The sequence below is a fragment of the Bicyclus anynana genome, chromosome 15, assembly GCF_947172395.1.
Source record: "Bicyclus anynana chromosome 15, ilBicAnyn1.1, whole genome shotgun sequence".
Taxonomy (NCBI): Eukaryota; Metazoa; Arthropoda; class Insecta; order Lepidoptera; family Nymphalidae; genus Bicyclus; species Bicyclus anynana.
In genome coordinates this window covers 5646511-5668108 of record NC_069097.1, presented here as the reverse complement: position 1 = coordinate 5668108, position 21598 = coordinate 5646511, and the positions used below count along the sequence as shown (strand labels likewise).

At 35.3% G+C, this 21598-nt stretch overlaps 3 protein-coding genes across 4 annotated transcripts; 2 read left to right on the top strand and 1 right to left on the bottom strand.

Annotated features, from left to right (window-relative positions):
* The first annotated feature begins 1513 nt into the window (after window positions 1-1513).
* On the top strand, window positions 1514-10286 carry LOC112044726 (intersectin-1). 2 transcript variants are annotated; one of them, XM_024080670.2, is made up of 5 exons: window positions 1514-1872; window positions 6372-6771; window positions 7922-8078; window positions 8478-8632; window positions 8708-10286. In XM_024080670.2, exons 1-5 carry the CDS (start codon window positions 1806-1808, stop codon window positions 10284-10286), a joined length of 2358 nt encoding a protein of 785 aa, XP_023936438.2. In that variant the 5' UTR covers window positions 1514-1805. The 2 variants fall into 2 exon arrangements, with proteins under 2 accessions (XP_023936438.2, XP_023936439.2); XM_024080671.2 differs by having other exon boundaries at window positions 1514-2074.
* Window positions 10287-10505: 219 nt separating this feature from the next.
* Window positions 10506-14082, top strand: LOC112044727 (uncharacterized). The gene is made up of 4 exons (XM_024080677.2): window positions 10506-10661; window positions 10734-10981; window positions 11608-11762; window positions 12205-14082. The coding sequence occupies exons 1-4, from the start codon at window positions 10521-10523 to the stop codon at window positions 12420-12422; spliced, it is 762 nt and encodes a 253-aa protein (XP_023936445.1). The 5' UTR covers window positions 10506-10520; the 3' UTR covers window positions 12423-14082.
* Window positions 14083-14294: 212 nt separating this feature from the next.
* On the bottom strand, window positions 14295-21598 carry LOC112044706 (translation initiation factor IF-2). The gene is made up of 5 exons (XM_024080630.2): window positions 21258-21598; window positions 20561-21046; window positions 19846-19986; window positions 17438-17543; window positions 14295-16934 (listed from the first exon to the last, which is right to left on the bottom strand). Exons 1-5 carry the CDS (start codon window positions 21447-21449, stop codon window positions 16876-16878), a joined length of 984 nt encoding a protein of 327 aa, XP_023936398.1. The 5' UTR covers window positions 21450-21598; the 3' UTR covers window positions 14295-16875.

Sequence of the window (21598 nt, the reverse complement as noted above, 5' to 3'; positions counted from 1 at the left end):
CCTTCACCGTTTGAGACACGTGATATTTAAATGCACTTAACTGAAAAATTGGAGGTTTCGAACCCACACCCTTTGAAATAGAGGTCATATCCACTGGGCTATAACACGTCTAATCTAAGATTCAACTAAGATATGTTTTTTATATGGAAGAATGGCTGCTATATACTCGTAGCTCGAGTTGCGCATCTTTCTCGCACAGCAGCATAGGTTAGAAATGGAGGTAGTGTCCACCACACCCACACCTATGCCTCTGGGAACTCGAATGAGTTGTTGAATCATAATGATGAAAGGCTATACATAGTTGCATACTTATTATAGACAGAACCTAAGCCATCACAGCCCTAACTTCATAATCTCTAACACTCACGGAGGTGGTGTGACCTACTTAATGAAACGTATTCCATAATATATCAACCGTCTACATAATAGCCTCAATAGCAATAGCTCAGCGGTAAAATGGCCGGACTCATCACCGAGAGGTGGTGGTTCGATACCCGCCCGCCACACTTGTCGTATCCACTACTAACAGTATTTTTCCGACTACCAAGATCGATTATTGAAATGGTCACACAGGTTGTAGATTTATTTGTTATGATTTTAATCAAAAACTACTGCAAGTAGGTATTTTAAAAATTCTTTCACCAATCTAGAAACGTCTTCACCGAGAAAAAAAGGCTATATTTTACCCCCGTATTCCCACGGGAACGGGAACTATGCAAGTGAAACCGCAGAGCGTCTACTAGTCTTAACTATAATACAAAGAATACTCGCTTTACAGCTACGTAATGGATACATACATATATAATAACTTAACATTTTAATGCTAAAACATTGAGCAATTATAATAATTACACTTTCCACCTTGAATATAAAAACATTGATACGTATCTAGATGCTAGATAATTTTTCATCCAATTAGTTCAGTGTAGATATAGCAGTCAAAGTAATGAATGGTAGGTAGGTATGTTAGCAATAATAAGCAGCGTTTTAAATGCTGGAGAAAATCCCATAAATTGTACCTACTTTCACTTGTCAAATGATAATGTAGGTAGGTAGATTGAGCAGTCAGTTTATTTTCAAAAAGAAACCTTGTCGTAAGCCTTCAGAATATTAAAAAGGCAGCGGTAGGTACACTAACAATTAGACCATAATATAGTTACTGTAAAAAATTTTAAACGTACGTAGTTGGGTACGTCTAATGAGATTACTTGTGTCTTATTAGCATAGATAATACACTTATACTGGTACTTATTAGGTAAGACGTATGTACAAGTACCTACTTACTACTTAAGTATATCAATTTTGGTGTCAACTTATGGTGGCCTAAATGCAAATGAGAAAAGCCACATTTCCTTGCTAATACGTAAAACAAACGTTACTATGACAATATCGATCGAAGGCTTTCCCGAGGCTTTCGTCTGAAGTAATTCACGTTGCGTGCTGAAAATATGGGGACTGAAAATGTCTAGACCACGTTCGTGACGAATCGTCGCTCGTGGAGCGCGCGGCGGCGGCCGGGTATTTCAGTGTTGCGTCGATAAACGCAACCGAGGGTCGTAAATTGTAAAAAATCTATATAAACATCTCTGTTATTGTGTTTTATTTGAATATAACAGAATACAGTGCACGCGAACAATGAGTGCACAAGTGAATCGAAGCGCGACGCGCATCCACATATGCGCGAGCGTCTCGTTTTGAAGAGCACTCCAGAGCACTCATTAGCCGGTGCACCGTAACTGCGCTGCGGTTGGGAGGAAACAACGCGTGCTATACGGGCTATTAGAAAGTGTAATGTATATTGTGCGATGCTGTCGGTGGGCAAGCCCGTGTCGCTAGTCCAGCAGAAGAAGCAACAGTGGGCCCAGGAGAGAGGTGCGTACGCGGTGCGTGCTCCCGACACACGCGGTGTGGCGCGCGGTAGCTGGCGCGCATTCAGATAGCTTTGCACTGTTTTGCAACAACTCAGTCGCGGTTTAGTAGACAGAAATAGTGACCATTGTCACCATAACCGTCTACCGGTCAGCACGAAACGCTTGGTTGAAGAAACGCTGATAGAAATTGGTGCAATTATTGAGTACGTATGTACCCTACGCTTAATTTGTATTTTTGAAACACACCTAGCCTAGCTTAATTATTTATTTTGAATGGTTTATGTTTGCTTGCCTTTATAATTAAAATTTACACCATTCAATCAGCGGTTATTTAGGCAGATATATTAATTGTAATAATTAATCACAAATTATTTACAAGGTTTACTAGGTAACGGTCAGTATTAGCTACATGTTACACATTATTGTGATCCTATCTCACGTAACCTACTTAGGTAAATAAATATTGTCTGCAAATGCATTGAAAGTTCAAGTGTCCGATTTCAATTGCATTTTTCAAATTCAAGGTTCATTCAAGTCAATCGATCTGTGAGATCGACAAAACGAAAATATCAAACAGATAAAGAACAAAAATATAATGAACGTCCCTTTTCTAGAATAACTGGCAGGTACCTACCTAACATCAATTCAACATTGAAATAAGTACCATAAGGGCAATCGTTTTTTACAAAAGCTGCATCATCGCTTCATCTACTATACGGTAGCGGTACCTACATATAGCTATTAACATTTATAAGTATTAAGTATTTTAAAGTGTTTACGCATAAGCGCCTTCAAACATTGTAAAGAAGGCTTAATTAACTACCAGTGCGTTTAACTATTACAAATATGACCCTTGTTCTATGGGCTTACTATAACTTACAGTATTACCTAACAGAAGTTACGTTTACTCAAACTGAGGACATTGTAGCCAACAGAGGATAAAAGTATCCCGTCATTGAAAAGTATTGCGTCTATCCTATTGTGCAGACACTCTTCCGTCTCGGTATTCTATAAACCAGGATGTCTGCAAAGAATACAATCCGTTCCGACGAACTCCGTTGCATTGAAAAGCATTTAATGTGATTAGTTCTTTATCAAATCAGTTGTGCTCTTTTGTTGAAAGTAAAACCACGCAAGCCAAAAAAATTTGTAAAATCTAAGTAGCTAGTTGAAAAATAAAATACTTAGGTACTCATATCTTTACAAAATCTAGAAGATGCCGCTAACGTAATACGTTGACCGCAAAATATCTTGCAAATCTAGCAACAGATCGTTATGTTGAGAGTTTAGAAATCGAAACTATTCTTATAACCAGCTCGATCTGGATTACAATTTCTGGCACAATTCTATACGATCACGCACCCAATTTACAAAATACTTTGTAATTAAATGGCAGTTACACTTGATTTTTTTCTACACATGGCTACGCTATCATAATTCATATAACTCTGGTTTCGAGGCTTCGAGTCTTTAGTTATTATTTTGAAAGTCTGTAGTAGCCCAGGTTTTAAAATAAATCGTACATAAACATAGAAGCTCCTATTTATTTGTATGAAAATAGTAGTATTTATTGACATTCAAGCATCGAACTTGAGCAAGTTTTGCTCCTAAATAGTGAATGTCACTTCCCGCCACAAACCTATTCAAAATAACAATTGCCCATTTCCGGCAATCATAGACACTTCGCACTTGAAAACCCTATTGAATAAAAACCTATTTATTGACTACCATTGTTACTAATTCTTATTATCTGTTGTACTAAATGTTTTCCCCTTTCATACCTATACGTACCTATATACATTAGTGCTTACTTAAATTTAGATTCTACATGAAACTTTGAAAATATACTAACTTAATTGCGCTCCTATATAATAATAGTGTTACACCCTTTGACACCTATATATATGTATCTAAGGTTACATCATACTGACATTTGCGTTGTATCTTATTATTGAAAGTATTGTATTGTATGCTTATTGCTTGCTTAATCACAAAACACAACATAATAGGTTAGCAACTGATTTTTGATAATCGTCTAAGCTCGAAAATTTCAATCCAATGTCTACATTTATTTTTATATATATAAAAATGAATCCATATTTTCCTTGGTCACGCCATCACGCGTGAACGGCTGGACCGATTTCATTGTTTTTTTTATGTGTTTGTTATTGTCAGGAGAATGTTCTTATGGCAGAAAAAATTTAAAAAGGGGTAGGGGTAAGTGTAGGGTAGTGTAGGGTAGGGTAGGGTAGGGTAGGGTAGGGTAGTAGTTGAAAGTTTACATCTAGTTTCACGCAGACAAAGTCGCGAGCGTCCGCTAGTTTCTCAGATACCTGAGACGAGGTTTTCCATGTAGTCCGGCACGAATCACGTTTCTTTGACCATCCTTTATAACAGCCAAATTATACAGGAAGAAATTTTTTTTAGTGCGGATATTTTTATATTTTGTACATAAACAAAATTTAATGATCACGTATTTTTTCTTTTTTTTTTTAACTCAAAAATAACAAAATTATCGTTAGCTAAAGTTATTTACTTTTGAACAGAATTTTAGGGTCACCCTATTGTGCGTTTATTTTATTTTCGTTTGATACCTAAAGGACGTCACCAGATCACTTTTAAGCTGAATATATCTTGTTTAGTAATAATATGTACATTATTTTGTTATTTTAGAGACATAAATTAAAAAAAAAATTACATAAAATGTATCGAACTGTTTGTAGATTTATATTCTATTAATGATACAGAACCACGAAAAAAAATATCCGCACTAAAGACCGAATCACCCTGTATAACGTCTCAATATTATCTTAACTATTCAAATATTCAGTAACTCTGCGCTCGTTTCGACATCAGCTCTGATTTTCGTAACAATAATGTTTTTAACAGCTTAATTAAATCATACAGGAAGCATCCTTTTAACGCATAACGATTACTTAACACACGCTTTCAACTTATTAAGAGTGACGGTGAAAATAATTTATTTGCCATGATAATTACGTTATGATAATCACCTGCTTGTGAAAAGAGAACAAGAATGAGACTAATCTGCCTCACTTTTTGTACAATATGTAGGTAGGATGATAAAAATACGGGACATAATCTTACGCCAGCGGCGATGAGTCCATATAGGCCGATTCCTTCCAGGTTACCTTTTAAAAATTCATATATACATATTAGGTACATACTGTAATGAATACATATGGATGTGGATGTGTGAGAAATCGGAATTTGTATCAAGTGCTATGTATAATTTCCTTCTTTTTGGGACGGCTTACCTTCTGTAATTTCACCGCTAGTTTTAAATATAAGTAAATGTTTCTCTATAGTTTCGTTAATCTCAGTCCATTTGATAAAGATGTACTTATATCTTTAGTATGTACGTACTCGTACCTATTTGGCAGTAGTAGTAGGGCTCTTTATGACATAGCTCATCCATGGAAGTGCTACTACTACCAATAGTAGTGTTCGTCTATTACCATTACATAAACTTAGCGTAGCGATAAAATAATAAATATATAACAAAAACGTTCTCTCGTGAATTTATTGCGCACGAAAGCGTGGCGGCTAACAAAATATACTGTCTAGTCAATCTTGTTGACGGTCTTAAAATATTCTGCTAATTAGACCAACGAAGCAAGAAGAATTTGTTAAATAAGCGCCACTTTACATTTTACACTGGGAATATAAACAAAATACAAGTTAACAAAACGCTTCCAAGGAAATAAACGATGCAAGCTGCCAGCTACGAGTAGGCATATCGAATGTAGCTAACGCCAACCACACACGATCTAGCTTACCATCCATTTTGCAGCGCGCTTAAGGATGTGGGCATAGTTTTTATGCCACTGTTCAAGATACCACTCGATTCTCAAAAAGTCATTAGACATGACTGCGACGGCAAGTCTTGACACGATTATTTCCCAAACTACCTGCTGGTAATGGCAATTGCCGACAAAACAATGATGAATGATTTGTAAGTATTAGATATTTCGATATATTTTCACTGCCCTGCGTCCTGCAGATTTGTCGCTAGACTTGACCGTGTATGGCTGGCGTTAGGTACTGCATAGGTAATACACGAAGCTCGTTACGATTTACCTATGCAATATTGATTTTATACTATAGTACCCGACCCTTCTACATTAACTGGTTAATTAATAATTACTTTTTGTAGATACCAAATTACCAATGCCACAAAAAATAACTTGAATTCTTGTAACGTCGTCGTGCAGATTATCTACGGAATATTAAGAAGGCAGTTGTAAAATACTTCACATTCTGTTGGCATGCATTCTTCCAATTGTATTGCTTTATCGATAAAGCTTAAAAAACCTTAAGTAACCACGTTAAGGGGGAAAAATTTGTACGTATTATGGATATTTTTCATTTCATTAACGAACAAATGACTCCCTCATTCCCAAACGACTTTCGTCATGTAAGGTTCTGCAAGCAGTTAGTCACGTTTCGAAAGTATTAAATTGGTGTTTTGGTTTACAGAGGAGATGTCACACCTTTATCTACCATGGGGATCAGGCGAGCGGTACACTAACCGTTTGCAAGTGCGAAACCAATTCGCGAGTTCTCTCGAATTGCACAAACAGTCCTCATACGAGTACCAGGAGCCGATACAACGGCACAGAAGTCCGAGCCTACCACCAATACACAATATAGAACTGAATAAATCTCTAGAAGATAGAAGACACAAGGAGGTTTTAAACAGAAACCTGTCGAGCGCCAATAGATTCGCGTTTTACGACGAAGATGCAGAAGGTGACACTTCCGGATACGGTAGTGAAACAATAAATATCAAGAACCAGTGCGAATCGTTCCATAGGGGACACCTTAATCATAGAAATGATAATGTTGTCGCCTGGCAAGAAAACGGAAAAAGTAACAGGTAAATATCTAAACATATCTATCATTAATCATTATAACATTCAAGCGGAAGCCCGCGATGTCGTCCGCGTGGTTTTTAGTTTTTCACAAATCCCATGGGAATTATGGATTTTCCGGGATGAAATGTAGCCTATGTGTTAATCTAGGGTATTATCTATCTTCATTTTAACAACCAAATTGGTTCAGTAGTTGCGGCGTTTGCGGCGTTAAAGAGTAACAAATATCCATACAAACTTTCGCGTTTATAATATTAGTAGGATCTATAACATGACACAGAAACTTATTAAACATCTGTTCAGTCGGCCTATTATGCCTTTATTAGCTTCTCTTCGATTCCTGACTGTAGGTTCTAACTTACCCTTGTGTTTTACAATAACGTTTAACCTTTATGAAATAAAATTCTTGCTTTGCAATTTTTATTAAAGAAATATTTGTAAATCTATCTAACTCAAATAACATTTTTGTTTTATCGTAGCTCAGATCTAAGGCGTTTATTATTTTGTTACCCTATTTTCCTAAAGGTACCTACTTATACGCTTTGTTATTTTGAATTCAGGCCATCCCCGTTTGACCCTGATTAATAAAATACACAAACTCTACGGGCAGTGAGCCGTTGGCGATTAGACTATACTTACCTACCGCCGGTCATTGTACTTTGTGGCATTCTAGTTTTACATGTTTTTTACTAACTATTTGGGTTTAGTCCACAGCATAAACGAATAATTGCGTGATCTAGAATATCAAAGACAGATTTAAAGGTTAATTACTAACTTTCATTAGGTAGGTACTTATACTCATACTCATTTTGGCTGGTGGGAGGCTTCAGCCGTGGCTAGTTACCACCCTACCGGCAAAGACGTACCGCCAAGCGATTTAGCAATCCGGTACGATGTCGTCTAGTATGTCAAGAGTGTGTCTATCCTACTCCTAACAAGTCAGCCCGCTTCCATCTTAGATTGTATCATCACTTACCACAAGGCTAGATTGTAGTCATGGGCTAACTTGGTAAGAATGAAAAAAAAGAATTTTTTTTTTTCTATTTTAAATAAAATAATACGTAGATCATTCTTGATAGTCTACCCTTCCTTTCAACCGTAGCTTCTAAAAGGAAGTAACGGAAAGCCTAACTATAGTAAATATGTTGGCATCAGGAAACAACCTTCAAGCGGGCGGTCAGGTATGACGGACGGTGCTTTATCTGCTCGGAGCACATCCGGCCCTGAGGAGGGGCGACCGCGCTGGGGGGACCGGGGCGTCGCTACCGGCAGGCTGTGGGAACCCACTGCCCCCACTGAGAGACTGCCTCAGGTATTGAACCAATACATAAAAATTGACTACTTGACAGTTTTTGGAAAAGTATTATAAAACTTACTGATTTTATGCAGCATATTACTTGAAATACACTCGTAAACAGCTGGTTATGTTTAAATAATGTCACCGTTGACCGGCTGTGTCGAACTTTCGATTCTTGTAAAAGAAAACATAGAAAAACATCTCAAATATATTTAGCAAAAATAAAATAAAATAAAAATATTTACCATTTATTAATTCAAACAAATCAACAAATTTCATATTTTATCGTTACAACTGTTTAAAATAAGTAACAAGTAACCAATTGCTACATATTTAAAACTCTACAACCCAATTTAAATATTATATTCGATTAAAAAGCCTTGAAAATGTGTTAAAATATGAAAATATATTTAGATGCCAAATCAAAAGAGGGGTACGCCATCATGGGTCGAGCGTGGACTGAACATGATCGATAGCGCGTCCGATGTACTAGTCATCGACCAAAGAAGTTCTACGAATTCTGGACTCGACTGCGATCGATCGTCCTTTAACGGTAGCGATGAAGGAAGGTATGAATAAAATTTTAAAAGATGTACAGTATTATTTTACCTGTGTATAATTTATTAACAATGACTTTTCTTTAGGACTTTCCTAAGAGGACAAAATGCCCCATTAGAACCAGAAATTAAAGCTCAAAGAGAAAATAAGCGTATCAAAGCGTTAGAACTGCAATCTGCTATACTGAATCAACTAGAGGAACGAGAGAAACTACGACAAGAAGAGAGAGAAAGAAAATTGAGGGAAGAACGCATAGAAGAATTAAGAATACAGAAACAACAAGAAGAAGATAGATTAAGACTCGAAGAAGAAAAAAGACGATGTAAAGAAAAACAACTTCTCGAGCAACGCAAATTGGAAACACTGAAAAAAGCACTTGAAGATGCGGAAAAGAAAGCAAAACAAGATAAAGAGAAGAAATTTAGTTTTTATAGACGAACAATTTCCGTTGATGAAGCAAGCGGGAACGACAAGATCGATGATTCCATTCCATGTGAGGCAGCACAGGCGAGTCCCACAAAAAGCTGTAGTCCATCTAAAACTCATAGAACCTATAACGTTCAGTCAGCAGCAAGTCAAAAAGAAAACAACTCACAACAAACTACTGCCTTTAATTCGCCTAGATCTATAGCAGCCAGTAATTTAAATTTGTTTATCCATAATGTGCCACCTCTTACTCTAACGGATAATCAATTTAATATTGTGCCAATTGGAATAACCAGTGCTACTGAAATAGTAAATGGCCAATCAAATAATATACAACTAGCAGTATTAGTACCTCAAAATAAAAATGTATACAGTATGTCATTAAATTCTATTGAAAATATTCATGAACTCGGTGAGATTCAAAAAATACTCACACCTAGTAAATATCGTTCCCTAAGAACAAAGGATGTATTTACACAGACTGATACAGAATTTATATGTACACCATTTTACGAAAGAGTAGAAAAAGAAGAAATCGAAAGAATTATTGATAAGCATAACCCAAATATTGACGAGAATGCGCCTCAAGATCACCGCAGCAGTACAAAAAAAGATCGACGTTTACGATCAGAAGAAAGGTACAAAAAAGATATTGAAAATCGTCCTAAGTGGGGCGCAAATAGACCTGTGGCACAATATAAAAAACAAAGCGAAAAAGATCCATTCTATACCCAAAAAAGGAAAATTCGACAAAAATATCGACCTCAAGTAAGGCAATATATTTCGCAATCAAGTGAAGATAGTCGATCCCCAAGTCCACAGACAAGAAGTGAAAACACTAACAATAAAGTAAAGCAAAGACACTCGTTAAGTCAATCCTACTGGAGAAATAAAAGATGTAGTCTAGATTTCACAACAAGTAATTCATGTGATATAGCAAATAATACTGTTCCTGAATTTACATCATTAGCTCAAATAACAGGGGACGTAAAACTAGAACATAAAAAATCACCTAAAGTATCACCTTCGAAAAGACTTACTTTATCTCAAAAGTTTATAAATGATAAATACGGAAGTCGAAAATTATGGTCAGATGATGTAAACGAAAGAACTTCTAAATTTTGTTTGAGCGATCTAGATAACCCAAGAAGAAATGGTGATAGAATAAGTATGTTCAAAAAAGATATCAATGAAAAAACAGAGGACCAAGAGAACTTAATATCAAAGTTGAAACTTTAAAATTTATAAGTATTTTAATTAATGGGCACACATAAATCTTAGTAGTTAAGTGTTGATACATTTTTATATAATTATTCTTCGACGCGAAGGAACCCATGTTTGTCAGTTATTGATCTAACAGTCGCTGCTTTCTTAAGCTTTCGGATGTTAAATCGATAGCACCTTAGTAGTCCATAATCATATTCTAGAACACAAAGACGTTCGGTTACATTTTATTGTGAATTTGTATTAGACATGTCTAAACTTGATGATTTGTTTGATAAAAAGAAAGATGAAGCGCCTATGTTAGATTTATCTAAAGTTGTAATAAATACAGCTGAAGAATATCGAGAAGTTCTAGACAAAGTGCCGGATTTTAAAACAAGACCAGAGAAGGTTTGTTATAATGTTACTTGAAAATAAAATTAATTTTGTTTTACATAATATTTATTATATGTAATTACAAAGGTTAAAGCTGAGGATGTAAAAATTAAAGATAAACCCGATCAAAAAACTAAAACATCGAAAAAGGAGATCAAGGCCTACGAGAAATTAGGAACTAGGGGTTACGAAGAAAAACAATTTACATTCATGGATCCTATACCAGTGGAAATGCGGGGATTGAAATTCGAAGAACTTTGTGCTGTCCCTATTGAATGGCGAATGCTTACGTCTATAAGACCAAAGTCTAAACTAGATGAAGAATATTTTAACAGGTAAGTACAAACATACAAATGGTGTTAGTACGATACGTTAACTTTAAATGGTACTACCAAGTTAACATGAAATTAACCAAAACAATGATTCATCATCATCATCATATCAGCCGATGGACGTCCACTGCAGGACATAGGCCTTTTGTAGGGACTTCCAAACATCACGAGACTGAGCCACCTGTATCCAGCGTATCCCTGCGACTCGCTTGATGTCGTCAGTCCACCTGGTGGGGGGTCGACCAACACTGCGCTTACTAGTGCGGGGTCCCCATTCCAGCACTTTTGGACCCCAACGTCCATCGGCTCTTCGAACTATGTGCCCCGCCCATTGCCACTTCAGCTTCAATGATTATATTTTATACTATATACCTAGAAAATCATCAAAAAGTGATCAGAATTTAGCGACTCCACTGTTCGCATCTGTGCGAGTGCGAACAGTGGAGTATTTATTTATAAGTATCTAATTTGTACCTACACTTCCTAAACACACAACTCGACATTTTAGACAATATTTAGGTATTATGTGTTTAAATAACTTTCACTGTTTAATAAGTGACCAAATGAATTTAAGACAATTACGCACATTTGTCCGCCTCTAGTATAAAATATCATTGCCTGTTTTACAGATTAGTAGAGCTAGGCAAATCCGAATTGAAAACCAGAGCAAGGGACAAAAGAGAATACGCGAAAAACAACATGATCAGAAAAACGAAGACCCGGTCGGGTGTGACGGAGACACGCATCGTGTCATGCACCGAATGCGGTGAAGAGTACTGCAATGGTGGGTGCTCTGTGCTTCCCGATTATTCGTTACCGTTAATTTGTTACGCTGCACTGAATTAACTTATCATTTGCTAACTGTAACCTACGGAATTGTAATGAAGCTATAATAATAACTGCCTCATTGGTCCCGTGGTGAGCTGGTTCAGCTACGGACTATGAGATCTAGGTTTCGAAACCCGGGTCAGGCCTACAAAAAAATCATTACAAGCAGTAAATGTTAATCTTCAGCCTGGAGCCTGGTTCACTTTTCGACTACATCAATGGCTAAAAAAACTAAGCAGGCGTTTATAAATCACGTAGCATTTTGAGTTTTCAACTTTATTTACTTATGACCATTATGTCCAGTAGTATTTAGGTACTACTTGGCTAATAATCATAACGAATGAATCGATTCAAATTAATGTCTGAAGAAAACTGAACTTACCCTTTGTACGTTTCAGGTAAAATGTGTGCCATTACCAACTACGATATGTTCGCTCGGTTGAAGCTAGAAGTGGCCGCGAAGAGCACCAGAGCTCAACTCCCTCAAGCGCAGATGGGCAAGCTGAAACGCGTGAGGCGCCGGGCACGACGGAAGCCACGCAGCAAGAGCGCCGCGCCCGCGTACCAGAAGCCCAACGCTAATAAATCTGGAGCTAGAAGCGATACTGAACATTAGAAACTTCTAACAACACCCAGTAAGGGCTCTTCTAAAATGACTGTTGCCTTATGGTTTACTGGTCCATTAGTACCTACAAAATACACATACATTACTTTCTAGCAATGTCCACTAAGGCTATTCGTTATTTGAGTAAAACCTCTTTCCACAGTTTTTTGTACGCCAGGTCTATACTATACCTATATATTAATTATACATGCAACAACATTACATAAATGCGATTTGACTTAATTATGTGAAGTAGGTAGGATACGGTGTTTTTTTAATTCGGTTAAAAAATAGCTGTTGGTGTCAAAGATACCTCATAACTTCGTTATTTATTAACCAATTATTTTCATGTTCGAAAGACATTCCAGATTGATCCCATTTAATTTTTACTTTTTAGTTTTGTGTTAAAATAACTGAAATAAATGAACGAAGTTGCTCATACTGTGGCGTTTACGGTCAATATGCTATGACACACTAAAAATAGAAAAATAAAATCTTTTTAACAAAAAATTAACCGACTTCAAAGATGATTTTTTGGGCGGTTTGAAGGCGGTGCTTATTCATTTTGAAATTTTTGGCACCGCCTTCAAACCGATCAGTAGAAAGGACAAAGGTACGATGATATTTTTAATTTTTTAGAGTAATGCATCTTTAAAGTTGGTTAAATTTTTTGTTAAAAAGATTTTTTGTACTGCCCCTTTAGTAAAACCTCTTTCCGCAGTTACTTGCAATCTATTTATACCTACATAAATAATTATACTCATTTGGACTCTTTTGTTTTGAGGAAATTATCGCTATAGAAAAGTAACTCTAGTCTCTAACTTCTCACTGCCTGGATATGAATATAACTAGGTGTAAGATGTCGATACAAATTGTATAGATATAATTTACCTAAAAATTAGGAAAATAATTTCTCAATGAAACTCACTCTGCCGTACTGATATTAATATAACTTGAAACATTTTTATTTATGCGGTAATTATTTGATTTTTGTATATACCTATTTATTATAGAAAAAAAAATGTACAGTCGGCACCTGATGTTTATTAAGTGAGAGAATAGGTAGATAATATTATAATACTAGCGGACGCCCGCCCTTAGACCTTTTTAATGCAGCCCTTACTGTAGCATAACTGTAAAAATGGAGTAACTTCTCCAGTTTTCCCAACGTTTCCCTTCACTGCTCTGCTCCTATTGATCGTAGGATAAGGAAAAGTATACTATAACCTGCCCAGGAGCATGAAGAATAATTGAGTCAAAGACAGACAGACGAAAATTTTACTGATTGCATTTTTGGCATCAGTATCGATCACTAAACACCCCCTGATAGTTATTTTCGAAACATATTTCATGTTCAGAATTTACATCTCTACAGAATTATTATATATACCGGCCCCATACAATAAGTACGTCGCGGTCCTCAGGTGTTGCCACCACGCCAATGTTTCGTCGTATAGGTAATTAAGCTTTAATTTACTTTATTCGAAGACATCAAACACACTTAATTTATTTGATGCTGACTGTACATATACCGTTAAGATTCTCAAAAATAATAATATGTAAAATATAATAAGTAGGTAATAATACTAATTATCTAGTCGGTAGTTTTAATTGATTTTGCATAAAATGTATCTCATTTTGTACTGTTATTTACACTAATAAAATATCGAAATATTAACTTGTATTAATTTATGGATAGAACAGTAAAAAAACTTATGAGAAATTAGTTCTAAACTAAACACCTACTTCCACAGAAATGTTTATTTCTTAGATTTTAAATGATTAACTTGAAAAAATAACAAGAAGGTGACCAAAATATTTAATTATTTAACTTCGTGCTAAAAATTTTGACCCAAATTAAAAGGAGCTAAATAATACAAACTATTATTAATATCACTCTTTATTGATTTTAAAAAAATATTTATATTACACATTCATTATACTTTGAGAGCCTATAGACAACACTCTGAAGATACGAAGTATTTATATTAATGATAAATCCATCTATCCGCGGCCGACAACGCCGCGAACAATTTTTTATAAAACTATGTATACCAAGCCAAAAAATATATCTTTAAATCTAACGTACCAATGATATAATGCACTTGTTAATGAAAACTCGCTACATTAACCAGAGTTTCTATACATTTTAATGTAAATTTTAGGCCCTAAGTACAATGTAAAGTAATAAAAATCTGAGCACAATTTCAAAGAAACAGAAACAAACGAAAAATATAAAATCTACAAATTTCTTCAAATTACAATAAACTCCCCGATAGAAATACATAACAATGTACAATTGTCCAGTGGTCACAAATCACAACCACGACATACGAGACATTCAGAGGAATTTTGCAATTACAACAGAAATCTCAAGATAACTTTACTATTGCATAGTAATACAAATTATCCTCTGACACGTAACGATATCACAAGATAAAGAACGAAAGTATAAAAACTATAAAGAACAAATAAAAAAAAAAACTGGGCCAAGATCTTTTAGATTGCGCTACATTATTAGATTATCATGTCATGCCTTCGACTATAGAAATGGTAAAACCATACACAGCCGACGTACCCATATTATAACTTCAAGAATTCGAAACGTAACTATTGATATCGATGTTGTCGGTCCTATACTATTATTATTTGTAATAATATTATTTTCCGAACGGTTTAAAATTCAAAATAGTGTTCAATTCACAAATTTGAATATTTCGAGGACTTAATATATTATACTTAAACCTAATTACACTAGTTAGGAATCTGCAATAAAACATTGATGTTTCGGTACATTTGACCAATAACAACGGTATGTATGGTCCTGTGAAAATACTTGCTCAAACTGCACCTATTACCTTCCACATCGAAGTTATAAAAAAAGTTTACTGCCTCGGCCTTGCCAGAGGCAAGACAGGCACATTAAGGCAGTATACAAAATATTTCTGTAAGTATATGAATTATATTTGTTACATACATTTGTTAAATATTATAATCTCAATTTGTCTTTTTTGTTACACCTACTTATCGAGCGTGCCTACTGAAATTCTTATAAGTGATTTGTAGCATGTAATTACAGGACCGAGTGGGTTTTTTAAAACATACAAATAAAAAACGAGTAGCTTTCTAAGGAAACATAGATAATATGGACGGAAAATCCGCATTAGTTGTTTATTCCCAATAACTAAAAACTTTAATTTAGTCTATGGTTCAATTCATGGTCTACAAATTTGCTGTAATACAACACAATTAATGAAAGTAAATATAATGGAATTTTAAATACGTTAGTAAAGGACAAAATACACACAAATGGAATGGAGTCAAGACACTTAACACTACAAGCACCAGAAGTTCTAATATTATTATTATGAAGATTTATTAGTTTATACTACATAAATGCTATGTTAGGGACCCTACACATATCGCAGTTGATACACACATTTACATATATTCCTGAAAACTCAGGAAAATAGCCGTCCACACAATACCGACCCTGTACAGTAAGAACACCGAAAAAGTATTGCAGATTCCGAGTAAAAAATATGACTCTTTAAACATATAAAAACAAATTCTATTATGCTTCAATGAAAAACAATAATTAAATTATTACGAAAAAACAAGTCATAACATAAAATATGCAACTAAAACATGGACGTAAGTATGTGTAAGAACAGACATAGTTTCAAAAACTTAATATTTATAAACAAATTCACACCATAAATAAAACTACAATTGAAATGTCACATTCACAATCATAATATTATAGAATTATTATCAATAAAAATATTTTTCATCTGATTGTAATATTCATTACTAGCTAAATTTAAGTATCATGTCATAACAATAATAATAATTAATTATTAATTAATCATTAATAATAATATATTGAATAAATTTTAGAATTGCAGTCCGCTTAATATAGAGAAAAATAGCACACATAGATGAATTAGGCCCGACAAATTAATTAAAACATTCCTTTATTATTATCCTTAGTATTTTTAACAAGATATAAACATCAACACAGACTGTATTTAATTTATATTAATAAATATTGCTTTCTAGATATTGCATAATTAATCACAAAAAGGCTATAACTACAACTCATATGCTTTATTAAATCTTTTAGAATTATTAATCAATCATGTCATATCTATATTATGTGAACAAATTATGATGATGTCAGCGTACATTATTAACTGTGTCAAATAAATTTTGCAAATATACATTTATTTGTGAAAAGTGTTAAAGGAAAGTGATTCAAAGGAAATCGACAAATGTCTCAAAGGCAGCCCTGAAGATTTGATCACTTTGCAAATACATAACAAGCATCCGCATATCGTTTTTGAAGTATGGACCAAAGAGGGTATTTGGCAACTCTGTCATCTGTGTTCGCATTTTGTAGTTTTACGAGTGATGTGATTGCATTGAGCTAGCGAGGGGCAGCGCCCCCAGACCCTGTAACACTTCACTCTTTGCGAGCCTTCTTTTTGCCCTTTTTAGCTACTTTAGCGTCTGTCCAAGTATCTGCAACAATGTACAAATGAAATAACCTTGTGCACTGAGAAGTGTGACCTTTGTTGTGATAACCTTTGACCAACAATTATGTTTATTAACTGGAATCGACTTTGTTAAGTTTTATACTACAAAAGGTAAAAATTATGTTATGTCATAAAAATAAAAAGAGGCATGTAATGAGTGGAGAATCAACTCAATTATGTCTCGAACAATTTGGCTAATTCTTTTATCATATAGAAAGAAATTGGTAAAAAGTGCCATGAAAATAATAAGGAAACAACCGTTTTCCATAAATTTGAGAGAAGGATTTAACAAACTGTACTTTACCATAAAGCAATGATTGACATAATCTTCTAACTGAAAATTATCAAAACTCTACTAATTGAAATAAAAAAATAATTCTTTCAAACAGTCATAATTGACATTAAAATCAGTTCAGAAATAGAAGGTGTTAGAAATAGGTAGGCAAAAATAAAATTATTTCAACATTCTGTGTATTACACTAATCTTACCTCCAAGCTCGTCAAACACTGGGCCGGCCGGTTTGTCTTCTTGTTTCTCTGAGGTATCAGGGCTCTCCATCTCTTCAGCCTTTGCAGCTTTAGCTACAGCACTTGCCTGGAATTTTAAAGTAGCAATTTTACAATCACATTAACAAATAATGTATCCACAGACTTATAATATTTAACTATACCACAGGCCTTTCTTGATGTGTACTTTTTACCAACAAACAAATTAAAAATGAGGATATAAATCACTAGTCATTTCACAAAACATTTTCCCATCAAACATAAACAAACCATGCATGCGTTTTTGAAATGACATGCGTTTTCTACCTTCATTTCTAATTTATTTGTTGGTTAAACAGTACTCATTAAGAAAGGTTATAGATAAGCTCTGTTCATTCAAAAGTAGTTAGTTTTTTTTGTTATTTGCCATCATGGCTCATAACAGCCACTTTTCTGTTTTTAAAGGTTAAGGTTGTTAAAGGAGTGTAAATTTTCATCCTCCTCCTAACAAGTTAGCCCGCTTCCATCTTAGACTGCATCATCACTTACCATCAGGTGAGATTGTAGTCAAGGGCTACAGAATAATAAAAAAAAAAGATCTTTTTTTTTTTCAGAAGCTAGACTTCTCTGTACATTTTATGGCATCATGGCTGGTTATATAAATCTGTTCTCTAGGTCAGGGGTGCTGTGTCTCTGTGAAATCCATCCATGAATATATCTTGTGTGTGAAGTAGTAAGAAGTTATTTATATGCAGGTTTGTTTGCATAGTTCCCACTCCAGTGGGAACTCAGGGATAAAATATAGCCTATGTTACTCCCAGATAATGTAGCTTTTTATTGGTGAATGAATTTTTCAAAGTGATCCAGTAGTTTCTTTATAGAATACTAGCGGACGCCCGCGACTTCGTCCGCGTAAAAATTGATGTAAACTTCTCTACCTCTACCTTACCCTGCTCGTAAACCTACCCAACCCTACCCTACCCTACCCCTACCTTACTCCTACCCTACCGCTAATGCTTACCCTTCCTTCCCCCACCTTACCCTACCCTAACCCTACCCGTAACCTATCCATACCCTATCCTACCCTACCCCTAATCTACCCCTACCCTACCCCTACCTTACTCCGACCCTACCGCTAATCCTAACCCTTCCCTACCCCTACCTTATCCCTACCCTAACCCTACCCTACCCGTACCCTACCCCTATCCTACTCCTCCCCTACCCTATATGTTCCATATCCTTCCCCTACCTCTACCTTGCTCCTATCCTACACTACCCCTACCTTATCCGTACCCCACCCTACCCTACCCTACACTTTCCCTAAATTACCCCTACCCTACCTCTATCCTACTCCTTCCCTACCTCTATCCTATCCCTACCCTCAGCAAAATTGGTCCAGCCTTTTGTGCGTCGTGCAATGACCAAAAGACTATAATTTCCCAAGCGACTTCTATGCTAATACTATAAAGAGGTAAAGTTTGTGTGGTTGTCGGGGGTAATCTCTGGATCTACTGGACCGATTTGGAAAATTCTTTTACCAATAGAAAGCTACATTATTTGCGAGTGTCATAGGCTATGTTTGGTCCTCATATTCATACGGGAACGGGAACCACGTAATTGAAACCGCGGGGCGTCATATAGCGGCATTTCTGCGACTTTCAGAAATTTTATATTATCTCCGAAACTATATAACTAATTAACATACTGTAAAGGGCAAATCTTATCTCTATAATATCCTTGTGATTATTAAATCATTTATTTTGATAAGGATTTAAGTTTAGTTGTGTAAATAATGACGTAAACCTTAGTTTAAAATTTAAATAATTTATTAAAGTACTAAAGGTACTATATCTGCTAAAATATAAAAGATAGATATATGGTGTCGCGGACTTTTTTGTAGAACTTTTAAAGGTTCAAAAAGCCTCCATACATTTATTTCAGTTATGCGCAATGGTTGAGGCAGCGCATGCGAATAAGTAAGTTTTTCGGTCTGACCTGTAAGAGAAAACCCGCGATATCTGAGTAGTTATATATGATAGAAATATAAAATATAGCCTATAGCACTCCCCGATAACGTAGCATTCTACTGGTGAAAGAATTTTTAAAATCGGTCCAGTAGTTCCGAAGATTACCCCATTTCAAAAAATTGTTACAAACTTTACCTCTTTATAATATTAGTATAGATTAGTGTAGATTAGGCACATCTGTTATAATGGGTAAAATAATGTAATTCAATTGAATTGGTACTTTAAAACCATTAAACTTAGTATGCAGATATCATTATATCTACAATGTAGAGACAGATATATAAGAAAGGCAATATTTTATATGACACATAAGTACAATGACAAGTATGTCAGATAAAAAAACACCCACAAAAAATTAATAAAAATCACTCCATTCTAACTCACCTCACTAGCCTTCTTCTTGTTCTGCTTCTCTTTATTTTCCATCTTCTTGTTGCTTCTGAGATCCTTGACTTCAGTCAGTTCATTCTCTGTGGTTTCATCTTCATCTGTGGTGCCCAACAGGCCCTGGTCACGCAATTCAGCCTATCAAAATAAAAAGATTGTATTGCAACAAAAACTAACTGTGCAGATTTGAGATTGTTCTGACTGCTATTACAAGCAAGGTGCAGGTGACAGTTAATTTTGCTCTTGAAAGTTCACCGCAATTCATGATAATATTACACATTATGAATGTCATACGGTAACTGTCACCCACACCTTGCTACAACCTATCTTCATAAATCATAGTCTCTCATACTCCTCAAACTCTTGACACTTTACCTAAGAACTATATCAGGCCTTGGAAACAGCTATGAAAAGTTTGGGTATTTTCTGCATACTTTCAATTATTAGGATTTCTCATTATCTCAATGCTTAATGACAAAAATAATTAATTCATCCAGTTAAGCAGCTACTGTATTTGCAATAGAGTATGCTGATTACTTCATTATCATAGCTTAAGTTATTTATTTTTATATACTTATATGTATAATTTATTTATATAATATCAAGATTTCTAAGAAGAAAGCTAAGACAAATATGCACCAACCACATCAAATAGTAAATTAGTTAATAGCATACCTGTTTCCTAAAATTAAAATACAATTAATTTCATTACCTCCTTAAGGACTCTTTGTAGCTCTTCAACTTGAGCCTGCAAAGCTCTAGCCGAGTCCTCATCAACATCCGGGCCCTCTGCGCTCAACACCTTGATGGTCTCAACAGTTGTTTCTTTCTGTTCCGGCTGGGTGACATCAACATCTGCTTCTTTCACTTTCTTCTTATTCTTCTTAGAAGGGCTTTCCTTCTTTTCTTTCTCTTCAGGGCCTTTCACTTTTTTCTTATCACTCTTTTTTGGCACCTCTTCCCACAGGCCGTCATCAAAATCAGCCGGCTTCTCAGTCTCAACTGCAGCCTTCTTCTTTCCTTTTCTAGCTTCAGCAGGGGCTTCCTTTTTAACAACTTTAACCTCAACCTTCTCCTTGGGCTTGGGCTTTTCAACATCTTTTACTTTCTCTTCCTTTTTCTCCTTTGCTGGTGACTTCTTGGCAGTTTCACTCTTTGATTTCGCATCATCATTTGACACACGGTTAGGAGAAGTTTTCTAAAATTAAGAAAGTCCAGTTTTAGGTAGGTTATAGAAAAATAAAAAAAAAACAAAGATATTTAGGAATCAAAACTGTAAAAATCATATGCTCAGTTAAATGGTATTCTTGAAATAATTGGATTTATATTTCTTGTAAGGTTTTCTAAACATATGTTTAAGGTTAAAAATAAAATGAGCACAGTTGTACCGCACCGTTCAGAGCGCTCACCTTTTCCTTGGTTTTCCTTTTCTTGTTGGTGGACTTCTTGTCATCGACAACCAGTGGTAACTTATCGAACTGCGGCTGCTCGGCCGTGTGGAAACCGAATATAAATACAAGAGCAGCGCACACTAGAACAACTGCCACAGCTGCTGCGGGAAACAGGAACTGTGTATGGGACATCTGCCTTAACAACTCCATCTTAAATTTTATTTTCTTAACAGTCTTAACTTTACAGTCCACATAAAAACGTTTCGATAAGATGTGATAATGCCGAATAAATTAAATCCCAAGCGATAAAAGCAGACACGGAGACATGATGACGCGGCTGTGACGTGCCAAAAAAATTG

Bases quoted from the DNA above. Each gene is read 5' to 3' on its own strand.
- LOC112044726 (XM_024080670.2), top strand. From the start codon at position 1,806: ATGCTGTCGGTGGGCAAGCCCGTGTCGCTAGTCCAGCAGAAGAAGCAA. The intron at 1,873-6,371 runs GTGCGTACGCGG...TTTGGTTTACAG, and splicing joins ACAGTGGGCCCAGGAGAGAG to AGGAGATGTCACACCTTTAT. The intron at 8,633-8,707 runs GTATGAATAAAA...ACTTTTCTTTAG, and splicing joins AACGGTAGCGATGAAGGAAG to GACTTTCCTAAGAGGACAAA.
- LOC112044727 (XM_024080677.2), top strand. From the start codon at position 10,521: ATGTCTAAACTTGATGATTTGTTTGATAAAAAGAAAGATGAAGCGCCT. The intron at 10,662-10,733 runs GTTTGTTATAAT...GTAATTACAAAG, and splicing joins TTAAAACAAGACCAGAGAAG to GTTAAAGCTGAGGATGTAAA. The intron at 11,763-12,204 runs GTGGGTGCTCTG...TGTACGTTTCAG, and splicing joins CGGTGAAGAGTACTGCAATG to GTAAAATGTGTGCCATTACC.
- LOC112044706 (XM_024080630.2), bottom strand. From the start codon at position 21,449: ATGGAGTTGTTAAGGCAGATGTCCCATACACAGTTCCTGTTTCCCGCA. The intron at 21,047-21,257 runs GTGAGCGCTCTG...TCTTAATTTTAG, and splicing joins AAAGGAAAACCAAGGAAAAG to AAAACTTCTCCTAACCGTGT. The intron at 16,935-17,437 runs GTAAGATTAGTG...ACATTGTTGCAG, and splicing joins AGTGTTTGACGAGCTTGGAG to ATACTTGGACAGACGCTAAA.